Source organism: Cetorhinus maximus, chromosome 19 (genome assembly GCF_964194155.1).
Source record: "Cetorhinus maximus chromosome 19, sCetMax3.hap1.1, whole genome shotgun sequence".
In the NCBI taxonomy this organism is placed as follows: Eukaryota; Metazoa; Chordata; class Chondrichthyes; order Lamniformes; family Cetorhinidae; genus Cetorhinus; species Cetorhinus maximus.
Window position 1 is genome coordinate 33339078 of NC_135897.1, and position 14691 is coordinate 33353768.

Here is a 14691-nt window from a genome sequence, read left to right on the forward strand (position 1 = left end):
TCTTCACAGAGCCATGTGGTTGTCATAACGTTAACTTTTCACGATGCCTCCTGCCATAACTGACTCCTTGGATATCTGGGCAGTCGATTCCCAGATCCCAGCAGATAACTGCATCAGTGCAGATTTCTTACTACCCACGGGGATGTACATCCAGTTGGATGTGCCTCGGGAGGCTACTATCGAACATATCAAATCGGTAAGTAAGCTTGTCATTTTGCGCAGTGCTTTTTAAACTCTTGCTTCCTAGTAAAAGCAAATGGGCAGCATCATTCCCTAGACTTCCCCCCGCCTCTTGTGTCCTTTCCTTCCATTTCCCCTTCTCCTTGTGCAATTTTGACTGAGTGGAATTTGAAATATTAAAATGTGATGTAATTTTTGTTGTTTCCACACGTCTAGTATTAATAGATTGTCTGGCGATGGTCGATCAGCCTCAGCAGCATTGTATATAAACAAATGTGCCCTCATGGTTTGAGAATTATATCTCTTGAAATGATTGGGTGGATATTTGCACCTTTGTTTCTGATTGTCGATTCTGATATCAAACTGAGTGATGTTGTTGATTTTTGTTGGTGTGTCCACGTGTGGCAGATATTTGGAAAAGAACAAAGTTACTAAAATGATTGCAAATTATTGCACATTCCATCGGAAGTTCAGGAATGTAAACTATGGAAGGTTAACTTCTTAAGCCTTTTTAAGTTAAATAACAAAGAGAATGTTAATTGTGGTAACAATCAAATCCACTCTGTGAGGATCACCATAATTGCTCCTGTTAATTTTCAGTCATGGGTATTGCTTCATACTTATGATGAAACTCAGCCTCTTTAATACATCAAACTTCTTAAAGTTCAATGTGATTTTGACTTATTGAAGAAGAGCCCATGCAATTTTCCTTCTGTGTACATGAGGTTCTGCAGAAAGTGTGATCATTTACATTTTCGAAATAAATTCTTTGATTATTTTTAAATCACTCCACCATTGGTAGTTGTGCCTAAGCTCTGGAATTCCCTCCCTAAACCTCTCTACCTCTTTTTTTCTCCTTTAGGATGCTACCTCATTGACCAAGCTTTTGGTCATTGACCATAATACCTCCTTATGGGTCATATTTTGTTTAATGACACTCCAGTGAAGTGCCCTGGGACATTTTATTATGTTAAAGACACTGGCCAGACGTTTATGTTGATTGGGCGGGCGTGTGCCTGACCCGAACGCATGTGAAATTGCGTGAAATGACGTCGGGCGTGCATCCTAACGTCATCGTGCACGCGGGCAATATTGAGCTCAGCGGGCGCGCGCTGAAGTCGGACCCGCACCCGCCAACGATTAAAGGGCCAATTAAGGCCATTAAAAACCCTATTGTCCGCGATTTTACATTGCCTGTGCAATTTCCCACTCGGCGCTCGGACAAAACAGGCAGGCAGCCCATTTTTAACGAATCCTCATCCAAGGGCAGGATGAAATGTCTTGGGTGAAATATGACATGAAAAATATCTGGGGACTGCTGTTTTTTGAGCTCTGCTGTTAGGTGTTTGAATGTGCTGCAAAGATACAGTTTGGTGCATTTTTTCTTCTCATTTAATTTGCACAGGCCTGCAGCTCCCTGAGGCGGCTCCGCAGCAGCTGTCTGCCTTCAGGGAGCTTGCTAGATAGGCCCACCGCCCCCTCACTTTTCTCAGCACCCACCCTCTTCCCTCGCCCCCCCCCGCCCCGGCAGCGCTGAATCTTTCTCAGCGTGTGTTTCACGATGGATGGATGTTAATTGGCCAGCCAGCGTGAAATTGCATTTGGGGGCCGATCACGGGAGGAAGCGCATTTTTCGTCCACTTCTGGGCCCGCTGACTTGACGCGCACGCCAAGCATGAAATTCAGGCCATAATATAAATGCAGCTTGTTATAGAGCTGAAAAGCAATATAAAAATGGATTTCTGAATCCAGTAAATTCTGCCAAGGCGCAGCACCGGTTAGTGAAAGGATAGGTTATCAATCCAGGATGTATATTTTCCCTCGGATTGGCTGCTTTCTATTTCCAGCAATTCCTGTTGGTATTTTGCAGTTTACAGTCAGATTTGAGTTTCAAAAAGTAGATCGTTCAAAGTTAGTAGTAGACGTGACTTGCCACATATGGCTGGAGATATGACTATGATAAAGCTGTGGGTTTCCTCCACAATAAATTTACAAGGTGGATTTCTGACAGTAAACTGTTAAAGTGAACGCAGACTTGCGTAAAACACTTATGGTTGCAGCTTATATATGTAGTTAAAGTTAATGTCAGATGTACTCTATTTTAACTAAAAATCATCATAAATGATTTGAATACCCATAAATATGTAATTCTGTAATATTCCATTAAATAGCATCTTTTTTTTCTAATTTCTCTATCTCTCTGATTTTCCTCTTCTCCCCTCCATGACTTGGTGCTTCATGCTGGAGTATGGTCCCACAGGTACCTGCTATCCTCTCTTAGCTTGCCCATGTTGTACCTATAGGCTGGGATTTTCTTGCCCTGCCTGCCACAGGGATCTGCAGGTCCCGCCGAAAGTCGATAGACTTTTGACTGGCCCACCGCATCCCCCACGGTGGGTCCTGCCATGGTAGGACCGGAAAATCCCCGTCATATAAACTGTTCAAAGGTGGAGCACATCGATTGCAGTGCTGAAGTCCGTATCCACGCATATTTCCAGCTGTTCCCACTCAGTATCAACCAAGAATGATGGAAATTTATGCAAAATGAGATCCCACAAACAGTAATGAGATAATGACCAATGATCTTTTTATTTTAGTAATGTTGGTTAAAGGATAGACATTGACCAGGACACCAGGAGAACCCACTTGTTCTTCAAATGGAATTTTTTAGGTCCACTTCAAAGGGCAGATGAGGCCTCAGTTTAACATCTCATCTGAAAGACAATGTCTCAATAGTGCAGTGCTTCCTCAATACAGGACTGAAGTGTCAGCCTAGATTATATGCCCAAGTTTGAGGAGTGGGGCTTGAACCCTCGACCATCTGACTCAAAGGCGATAGTGCTGCCGCTTGGCCTTGGCTGACTCACTTATAGTTTGAGAATGTGCAATTTTTCTTTGACTAAAGAGCCAGCATTACAGTGATGAGCATTTACTGAGCTAATTTTAAATTGTATCTTCTAATTTGGCATTTAGCCCGCAGTGTAGGTAATCTTTCATCTGTTTTGTTGCAGCTCCTATGGAGACAGGCGCAGGCATATCCACTGTACAGTGTTCTTGGCGAACAGGACTCCTATATGTTTCAATGTGTAAACCAGTCAGCTGTGCATGAAGAGTTGGAGGATGAGTCTCGCCGCCTCTGTGATGTCAGACCTTTTCTTCCTGTTTTAAAGCTTGTAGCCAGGAACTGCAATAGATCTGAAAAACTACTGGATTCAAAAATTGGTGTCCTTATTGGGAAAGGTAAGTCAATTCCTTACTCTGCCTGAACAATGTTTTGTGTTTTGCTCATCTGAAAGCCAACAGTTATGTGTCATGAGATATGATCTTCCAGCTGAGCCAAAATGAAGGCTGATTTCGACTTACCTTGTCAGTTTATTTGAATGAAATTATCTACTACAGACATTATGGTAGTTATACTGAACTTTAAGGCCACTTCAAGTTAAATAATTCTATATGGCAACTATGCATATTGATATGTCCTATCAGTCTTTTCAATGTAACAATGAAACTCCTTTGTGATTTGGGCTGGATCTCTATCTTAAGCAATTATGCTCCTTTAATCTCTCTAAAGGTGGACTGAATAAACACTAGGTAAGGCATCTTTGCTTTGGTTTAGTTTGTAAGCTACTTTATTCCCCAATATGGTGAAAGTTACTATTATCAATTCACTGTCTATTCACGAACATGAGTTTTCCAGCCCAATTTGGAGGTGGGTGGGATGTAAGTATATATAAGCATGAATATTCCATGAGAAGTCCTGAGAGTCCACCTTGCCAACCTCCTGTTGCCTGCCTGACTGCCTGACTTCACAGCCAGAGCTTTCAATTTCTGCTGGGACTTCAAATGGGGAATATTGGATTGGTCTCCATTATATACCCTACCTGATTATTTTCATTGAAGTTGATTGAGAACAATAGTTGGCAAGTAATATAATCATAGGGCACACTCAGTTACACAAACACATTAAGCAGCAGTTTAAGTTACCATTAATTTCAGTTATTCTGTTCAAATTTTTAATCTATGTTTGTTCAGACTAGAATAATGATTCCAATCTGAGAAGGGAAGAATTTGTATTTTTTTGGCACTTAATTGTGTTTTCAGGATGGCTGGTGAACATCCACTGCCTTCTGGCTCCAGTGTTCATACACACATGCCCCACATCTCTCCACCATGATATATTTATATGGTGAGCTCTTGTGATTTAACAAGGTTTGGCTGCTAACACACAGTATTAATAATTGGTCTATGTCTCTTCCTTTGGCAACTACATTAACAAAATCATCCAGGTGTAATACAGGGCTGTAAGTTCCCTTATTGTTCAATAAGATCTCTATGCACTGTGTGAATGATGCCATGTAAGGGACAGCAGAAGGCCAGGAAATACTCTACAAAATGTAATGAAGGGCTGTTGTTTTCTATGCTCAGATTAATGTTTAAAATGTCTGTCGAGTATGGAATAGCTGGTACTTCCTTTTCTGTGCTACTGCTCCTCTCCCAAGACTAGTGTTTATGTGGCCATTTATTTATTGATTTCCCATTTATTTATTTAGTGCATGCATAGTTACAGAGCCAAGCAATAGCCTTGTTAGTAGCTAGATGGAGTTCTTTAAGCCTGCCTTCAAGCTTAGTCAACAGACACCACTCCTTGGCAATGTGGGTTAATGTTTGGATTGCACCACAGCTGCAGCCTGGATGGTCTTGGTGACCCTACTGATGTTGGGCGGGTGCACGGAGGCCTTGGCCAGTCTGGAAATGGGAGATCAAAGCCGGGTGGACAACCAGTGGGGTCTACCTATATAACCACTTGATTATATGGGTTCCTGAACCTGAGAACAGAGCACCTTGAATATCTGGGACAGACATTTTAAACATTTATCTGAGCAAAAAAACCAAGGTTCTGACTGTGCTGAGATGATTGCATAATAGTTGTTATTGGAATCTAGGTCTCCATGAGTTTGATGCACTAACGGACCCTGAGGTGAAAGAATTCCGCAGCAAAATGCGTAAGATCAACGAGGAGAACATGTTGAAACGTCAGGGGCTTTCCTGGATGGACTGGTTGCAGCACAATTTTCCTCCAGAAATTGAATCTACTGGCTTTAATATTGCTGAAGACAAGCTGCACAAAGACAGTTTCCTCATAGCCATTCGGTTTGAGTCTTGTCAGGTATATTGCATTAAGTTCTATAAATGTTATGAGTGAAGGTATTTACTATCTACAAACACACAGCTCTGCTTATAATAGTGATGTAAAAAGCACAGCTGTAAAAAAAAAAAGGACTTGACTTTGTTTTCAGTGAGGTCATGAATTATCTAGCCTTGCTCTATCCATTGTTGAACACTGAATGTGCTGTGAGTTATACTTGTGGCAGCATCACTAAAATGCTGCAATTCACTTAACAGTACTTCTGGAAGGGAACAATCTTTCTTTGGGCTCTGTGTTGAGTGTACTGTTTCTTTTTTACATTATACATTTTTCACCAAATAGTGCCTCTAATTTTGATTGCCGAGTGTATTCATATAGCAGCTTTGCACACGCATAGATGTCTCTTGTTTGTACCAGTGATCAGGAATCTACTGTACATTGTAAACAAGGCAAATAGCACAACAGGAGCCAAGATGAAACAGAATCACTTTGATATGAAAAGGCAATTCTGTACAATGTAAATGCAACATAAGACTCTTGGGAGGGGAAATTCAAGTAGTGCTAATTTCTATGACAATCCGTGTGATTGCAACATACGCTCAAAGATGTTGACCTATAAGCTCAGTTGAAATTTTGGAAAAATAGTTTTCATTGAGGTTGCTTGATTTAAGCTGTTCTTGGGAGCTGATTTGGCATTGTTAAGCTTTCTCCCTTTGACCAGGGTCAATTGGCCAACAATATGAGTTCATGGAGTTCAGTAAGTGACACTGGAAGACTTCAACTTGCTCCCTGCCCTGGATAAGGTTATTGTCCAGATACCTCTGCATAGTAGTTTGCTTTTACTTTGGGCACCATTAATACCATGCTAAAACATTTCTGTTCCATCAGGAGGATAGTAACACTTTGTAAAGAAGTTTTTAAAAATAAGCATTTCATTCCTACAATCTAGTTTGTTCTTAAGTATTTTTCATTGACTCCTGACACCTGCTGTAAATTCTTCAGTGGAGTTGTTGCCTTTGGCAGGGAGTGATTCAAAATCAACATGGCTGCTGGAGAACTGACAAGTGCTCTTACTTGCTGAAAAACATTTATTCAGGAAATATAAATCTTACATTCTTACAAGCTTGAGAACTGGTAGGGCAGAAAACCAACATTATTGTACTCTTACAGAGGAAAATCAGACTCTTTTCTACACAAACAAAATCCAATTTCACATAAGCAATAGCCATTGGCTACTTCCCCCTCGTTTTCCCCCTTCCCATTATTTTTGCCTCAGATATTTGCTCTCTGTTCAATTCCTTTTCTCCAGCCTTGTATTGCTCACTTCCTAATTATTTGACCTGTACTTATTTAAATAATGCTGGACTGACATTGCTAGACTACTTTTCTCTATTTTGAAAATCAATAGATTCCAATTTAATTTTCTGTTCACTGATTTTTCATCTGCCTTTCACTCTTACAAGTTTATTTTTACTTGGGCAAAATGCAGCCCTTGCTTCTGCTGAAGCTGTGCACATTATTCTGCTAGAATTTAAAGCCCACCATCTTATGTGGAAGAGGGAGGGGGAGGGTTGATCTAACAAAGTTTTTTTAAAAAAAGGGGTAGAAGCATAAACTTAGCAATTACAGGCTAGTCAGTTTAAGGTTAATAGTGGGGAAGCATTTAGAAACGATAATCCATGAATAAATAAACAATCACTTGGACAATTATGGACGGATAAAGGAGAGCTGGCATTGATATGATAATGGTTATCTCATCTTCTCTACTCCTACCACCATTTTTGCTTCACTCACTTGGTTTGTGCGAAAATCTTTTGAAGGTGGCAGGACAAGTTAATAAATCACAAGAAAACATATGAGTGATGCTAAACCTCTATAACACATGAATTGGAGCGTTGTGTCCGATTCTGGGCACCACACTTCAAAAAGAATGTGAAGATGATTTAGAGATGATATAGAAGAGAAATATTAGAATGGTTGCAAGGTTGAGGGTTTACAATTGCATGGATAGAGAAGAGAATGCAAGAGGGTGTTTTATAGAGGTATTTGAAGTCATGAAAGGTTTGGATCGAGTAAATAAAGAGAAACTGTCTTTAGTGCCTGAAAGGTCAATAATGCGAGGATTTAAAGCATGGATTTAACATGATTGACGAAAGAACATGAGTAGAAACATTTTTTCCTTACCTTGACTCCTTATTGAGCTGCAACAGCTCCCTCCCCCCACTCCCGGTACAGCCCAGCCTCCAGTCCCTTGCTCAAACGATGTTGTTCATGTGATTACAGTGGATGTCATAGCTGAGAGCTTTGCTGTCCTCATCCTCTGTCCACATGTTTAGGACCCCAGCAATATTACTGGATAGGAATCAGGAGCAGGAACCTCTCACCATCTGAATGCCTGGATCAATTCTTAGGCCACCATCATTAATCAAAATGAGATGAAAAATTTTCAGTATGTGAGAGTATGGTGGCAGTTAGGATTTGGAATGCATTGCCTGATAGAATGGTGGATACAGATTTAATAGTAACCTTCAAAAGGGAATTAGATAAATACTTGAAGGATAAACAGCTGCAGGGATATGGTGAAAGAGATGGGGAGTGAGATTAACTGGAGTCCTTTTTGAAATTTGATAGACTTAATAGCCTCCTTTTCTACTGCAATATTCTGAGTTCATTTTCCTAATAAGTATAATCCAAATGATTTGATTGAAGCTGATGTTAAAAAGTTAATTCTTTGTGTCTGTCTTCTGTAGTAAACTTTTTTTTAAGAGGAGCTACTGTTTTAAATGAATGCAATTGGTTTTAGTTGCATCATTAACTGGGTTAGTATTTGATATAATCTTCTGTTCCCAGAAGTAGTTACAATGATACTATAAAGTGAGGCTGCGGTCTTACAAATCTCTGTGCACTGACCATTACCATACACCTGCAGGTTTGGAAAAACAAGTCAAATTCTTGGCTGGTATGAATGACCTACTTTTGCTCAGTTTCTTTTGCGTAAACAAGACATATTTCAGAATGAAAGTGGAGCAAGCTTTTTCCACCAGTGTTCCCTCAACATTTTTCCTCTTTAACCTTGACTGCTTACTGAGCTGTGATCCCACAGGTACAGCTGGCATCTAGTTCCTTGTTCAAGTGAATGTTATTTACAAGTTCACAGTGAGAGCATCGCTCTCCTCATCTGCAGTTCACACGTTTGCAAGGCCGCTGGATAGTAGTCAGGAGCAGGAGCCCCGTCTCCATCCAAATGCCTAGGTTCGTTCATAGGCCCCTATTTGCTATGTAATCAAAACCATGTTCAAAATGAGTCTGCATGTGTGTATTGGAGGTTGGCGGGGCCATGGGTGGGGTAGTGGAGTAGACGGTTAGTACAAATAAAATGCCAATTTAATATCAACCCCTGTACAGTGACATAAAGATAATGAAATGGGATAGAGAGAAGGAGATCTTCTTCTCTATCCTACAGTCATGGTCACTACCCTTTTGATATTTCAAGCACTTATTATTTGCAGGTATAAATCACAACTTGCGGCCAATAAAAGCTGAATGTATTAAGTTTACAACACCCACCTTTCAATGCAGAGAAAATTTAAAATGACATTCTCTCCTTCTAGGACATCTTTAATTTCCAAGTATCTCCCGACTTGAATCCTCTTAACTTAAATGAGCTTGCCATTCGGAAGCAGTTGACTAACCACGGAAAAGAGAATGAGGAGTTCAATCCTAGAGATTTTGTGCTGCGTGTGAGTGGAAAGCAGGAATATGTGTTCGGTGACCAGCCACTGATTCAATTCCGGGTATGTTGGCTAAATTTACACCAAGTTCGGATTGTAATAATGTTTTTCTCCACAGGCATCACTAATACCGCTCACTCCCCCGAGTCTCTTTAAGCAGCTATCTACTTCCCTTTTAAAAAAAATTTAGGGATTCTGTTTAAACAATTCTGCAATCTATTCGTATTGCATAAAAAGATTTATTCAACTAATTCCATTTCAGTTATTTATGGTTATCTTAAATTTAAATCACCTCATTATCATCTCATTAAATAAAAAAATCGATCCTTATTCGCCTAATTTATAACTTCCAAATCCTGAATGGCTTGTCAGGGCACCTTTTTTAGTCTTCTCTGCTCCAGTGGAGAAAAAGCACTCTTAACTTCTCAAGCTTTTCTTCATATTGGTAATCCCTTATCCCTTGTAACATCCTAATGAATTTGTACTGCATCTTTTTGATTGTTTTCCTATCCCTTTCCAGTGGATTGCCTAAACCATACACAATATGCTAACTGGAGCTTGAGTAAGGACTTGTATTAGCTCAACATAGTTCCTTGTTTTCTGCATCCAGTCTGTTTTGTCCTTTAGGCCACACACCATTCGATACTTATGGTTGTAGCACAAAACCTACTGTGTACTCTTCTACCACTGCATTTCTACATTCACCTGTTTTGTCCATGTCAGCAGCTACTTTTGCCATGGTCTCACTGTATTCCTGATGGCTGTCCTATCCCACCCTTTTGATCAAGTACTCAGTATTGAAACTTCATTTGACCAGGGGATGCCCTCAGTCTCCCCTTTTGCTTCCTTCCTACATCTGTTCCCACCACAGTGGATGATCACCTCTTCCCAATCCTCACCCTCCATCGCGCTGTCTGTAGGTTGAGCCCTCTCTTGGACTCTGTGTTCCAGAGAGCGTTTGCACTCCCCATATGTGACAGAGTTTCTCCTGTTGTTCCTCAAATTGCATTACTGAGATTGAATAAACACATACTAGAGGTAAGTATGTTTGTCCTGGATGCTCAAACTATCCAGTAACTCCCACATCCAGCAAGATCGGTACAAAATGCATGGTCCCTGGCATTATAATCCTTTAACTAGTGTTATATAAATGTAGAAATGTGGTTATGAAATAGTACATGTAGTTTAAATTGCAACCCCAAGTTAGAGCAAACAACCTCCACAATCTCTCTCTCTCTGCTTTCCTCTCACTGATCTTGTGCATTATTCAGACACTCGGTCCACTTTTATATAGCCACTACTAAATTACACATGAGTTGAATTATAGAAGGTGGAGTGGTGGGAGCTATAGCTTTAGAACAAATGAACTTTAGAGCAGATTTCTGCTGCACTCTTGTCATTATTAACTACCTGTACGTTTCTGCATCTAATATCTTCTGACAGTCAATCAGTGACCCTATGTCTACTGTGAGTGGTCGACCAGCATCAGCTATGTTAAAATGATTCCTGCTGTTAAATACCAGATAATTTTAGTCTTGATCCCCAGTGGGATCCTCTCAACTAATTTTATATGCTCACATGTTCCAGTAATTACAGTTCAATGACTTAATTGCTGAGGGTATTACTATACTGCCAGGAGAGCTGTCGACAAATGGAGACCCTCAATGTCCGTGTACTGCTGTCTCCGTATTGTGAATCGTGCAGTTATTGCAGTCAAGCTGCTCTGAAAGGAGGGGGCCCATATCCTCCTACTAGAAAATAGGAAGACTTTGGCGCTGTGTTTAAATGAACACCCAGGGGCAGCTGATAGGACCCAAGAAAATATAGGCTTGCAGGTGTCCAGTATTCCTCTGCTTTGTATTGGTGTGCCAACAACTGCAGCAATATAGTGGCCTGGATTTTCACCAAGTTGGGTTGACTCAGGAGCCCTTTAAAAATGGCAGGCAGATCCCGATTCCAGGATTCCCGACCCCATTCCTGGGCTGTCTGATTTTTAGGAGTGCCTTTAAAGGGCATGGGCTGGTTCCTGTCAAAAGCCCGCATCCAACAGACCTGACCTGGCTGGCTCCATTGCAGACATAAGCATGCCTTACTCCTCTGCAATTTTCATGGAGTCAGGCCAGGTTTTTAAGAGCCATGATTCATGGCCCCTCTGGGGAGTTGTTAACCCTAGTCTGCATGAAATGACCTTTTAAAAGGTAATTTCAAAAGGTTCTCCTCATGCCCTCTATGCTGAGTTATGCCTTCCACCCACCCCCTGTGGTCCCTCATGTCACTATGCAAAGCTATGGCAAGTCCATACCCATTGAGTCACTGTACACGTTCTAGAACCAACGAACCCTATAGATTATGATGGGATGTGTGGGAAGAAAAGAGCTTTGATAACAAGTAATTCATTGATAATTTTCTCTGTTTGAAAAAAAGTCTACAGTACAGACTAATAAAAGTGTCCATCATTTAGACCCTTAAAGTCTCAAAAAACACAAATCATTGAAGCCACTCAACTTGTGTAAATGAGCATTGTGAAATTGACAGCAGAGATCAGAGAGACTGAGCTGCAAACCAAACAATGTTTCCTATAGGGAGCAGGTGTTCCAGTATTTTAACAGCTGCCTGAGCTCCCCAGAGGAAATATTGTTTGATTGACAGCTCAGGGCCTCTGATCTCTGCTATCAATTTCACAATGTTTGTTTCAAGGGTTTGTGGTTTTTGAGACTTTAAAGGGGCTGGATGAATGTTAGATTGTAGTGCAGACTTTTTTTTCCAAAGATAAGAGAAAGGTATCAATTAATTACTTTTTTCAAAGTTCATTTTTTTTACAAATACCACTATACACTTTTGGGTTCATTGAGCCACTGTACACTTTCTAGAAACAATGGGCATGCTAGTGCCATAGCTTGGCATAGGGGGCTTGAGGGGCCATAGGGGTGTGGGTGGAAGGGCAGAGCTTAGCATGAGGGACCTTGGGGATGGGTTGGGTATGAGAGAGCATGGATGGGCGTGTTTGGAGGGTGAAAGGGCTTTGAGGGTCCTTTGTGTTTTCACTTTAACTGGGACAAAGTCCCGCGGCATGGAGGTGGACCTTTTAAACAGCGCACCTTGGCACCTGGCAGTCCCTGTGGCTGCACCTGTACTTCTTCCCGGGTCGGCTGGCTCGACTCCAGCCCGCACCCGCCCCCCAGCAATGAAGATACCGCCTTTCTAGGCACTTTCTCCGGAGGTGGGCGGGCCGAGCTGGGAATTTTCCTGACATCCCATATCCATCTCGAGGATGAAAATCCAGGCCAGCATGTCTGAATTCAACAGTACTCATCTAACTTAACGACGACTTATATTTGTATAACATCTTTAACTTAATAAAATGTCCCAAGGTGTTTCACAAGAGCAATATAAAAGAAAACATAATGCCAAGACCCATAAGGAGATATCGGCTCAGATGACCAAAACTTTTAAGTATTGTAGTAAAGGAGGAAAGTGAGGTCGAGAGGCAGAGAGGTGTAGGGGGGGGTTACCAGAGCAGCTGAAGGAATGGTCACCAATGGTGGAGTGATTAAAATCAGGGATACTCCAGAGTCCAGAATTAGATGCGTGCAAATATTTTGAAGGCTTATGGGGCTGGGGGAGATTAGATATAGGGAGGGGGCCAGGCCACAAAGGAATTTGAAAACAAGAACAAGAATTTTAAAATCACGATGTTCCTTGACCGTGAGCCAGTGCAAGCAAGCGAGCACAGGGGTGTTAGGTGAACAGGACTTGGCGTGAGTTAAGACATGGGCTGGAGTTGGACACTGTCAAGTTTACAGAGGGTAGAATATGGGAGACCAGCCAGGAGTGCTTTTGGAATAGTCAAGGCTAGAGGTAATAAGGGCATAAGTGAGAGCTTCTGTAGGAGATATGCTGAGACAGGGGTAAAGTTGGGACATGTCTCAGCGGTAGAAATGGGCATTCTTAGTGATGGCACAAATATTTGTTACCAAGCTCATTTCGGGGTCAAATCTAACACCCAAGATTGCGAACAGACTGGCTTAGTCTCAGAACGTTAACAATGAAGCAGCTGGAGTCATTAGCTAGAGAAACGGAGTATGGAGCGGGGACCGAAAACATTGGCTTCAGTCTTCCCAATATTTAATTGGAGGGAATTCACCACCCTTCAAGTTCACCACCCCTCCAAGCCATTACCCATCCTGACTTGAAAATATACCGCTGTTCCTTTATGGTCGCAGGGATAAAATCATGGAACTCTCTTCTTAACAGCACTGTGGGTGTACCTACACCACAGGGACTGCAGCAGTTCAAGAAGGAAGCTCATCACCATCTTCTCAAGAGCAATTAGGGATGGGCAATAAATGCTGGCCCAGCCAGCGACGCCTACATCCCTTGAATGAATTTTTTAAAATCCCGTTCGTCGAGTTCTGGATGTTGATAAGCAGTCTGATAATAAGCAACAGTGGAGAAGTCAAGAGAAGTGATGGTTAGGTAGAGCTGAGTGTGGTCAGTTTACTTTGTGAAGTGACATACACTCCATAGATCCCATCATCTGCCAAGTTTTGAAATATTATATATTTCCCTGTTACCTGTTACAATTGCTTTAACCTATTCATTTAATTACTAATCCATCAATGTTATAATGCACTGAGCTTCATTGTAATCAACCATCCTCTAAATTTCTATTTACATATTGTACGTTTCATTTACACACCTGAATCCTACAGCTTATTTTTTTGATCACTGCACTGTCTGCACATCTTGTACTTTGAGTCTGTGCTTCTGAATGTGGGGAAGAAAGCTGCTGTTGTGTGTTAAAAGAACAAGGCATCCCATTAACCCTTGCTTTCTATATTTTTCAGTACATAAGAAATTGTGTGCTGAAAGGAATCCACCCTCAGCTGACTCTAGTGGACTGCAGCACCATTAAGGAGATGTGTGATCGCGAAATGTGCGCTATTGGTATTGCCTTGCATCGGAAATTATCCATGGCACCTCTTCCTTTGCCACCCAAAAAACGGACCATTTCTGTAAGTAATTGAGGAAGCAGCAGGAACATCTTGCTTTTATATACATCATTTAAAATAATGTGATTTCAATTTGTGCTGGAAGTCAAACATGCAACGGTAAGGATTTAAGTCTGTCTATCCCAGGTCTGTGCTGCATTATCTGACCCCTGCCAGAAAAGTGGTAGGGATACTATGATTGGACTTTATGCTTCTAGGTTTGGGGTGTGATTTTATTCACGATCACTACCTGGTGACCCCTGTCAGAAGCTGCACTTGTTGATGTCAGATATTATCGGACAGATGGGCTGCCCATGAAGGTATAACTCACAAAGAACCTAATGGCTTGTGAAGGGGGAAGAAAGGAGAGAACAAGTTGAAAAAATAACTGTGGTGTAATTACTGTGCTAAAATATATTGAATTACTCTTGGCAATATTCATTATGAAACTATTTCAATTAGTTGCATTCAGGACTAAGAATATATTGTGACCTGGAGATCTGGTAAAAAACTTCCTTACCTTACAGCTAGTGTCAATGATAGCTACGGCTCAGTTGATAGCAATGTCACCTCTACAACCGAAGACTTGAGCTGAAATATCGGTTGAAAGCAGCATTCTAAGTGCTGCACTATTGAAAGTGCC

At 41.3% G+C, this 14691-nt stretch overlaps 1 protein-coding gene across 2 annotated transcripts in view; it reads left to right on the forward strand.

The window, feature by feature from the left end:
- pik3cb (phosphatidylinositol-4,5-bisphosphate 3-kinase, catalytic subunit beta) overlaps nt 1-14691 on the forward strand; it is a 200074-nt gene that overhangs the window by 103371 nt on the left and 82012 nt on the right. For both annotated transcript variants that reach the window (XM_078563678.1, XM_078563679.1), the window contains exons 2-6: nt 10-196; nt 3192-3420; nt 5124-5347; nt 8938-9120; nt 13905-14072. In XM_078563678.1, the coding sequence (XP_078419804.1) occupies nt 44-196; nt 3192-3420; nt 5124-5347; nt 8938-9120; nt 13905-14072 (957 nt within the window). In that variant the 5' untranslated portion in view covers nt 10-43. The remainder of the gene's footprint in view (nt 1-9; nt 197-3191; nt 3421-5123; nt 5348-8937; nt 9121-13904; nt 14073-14691) is intronic.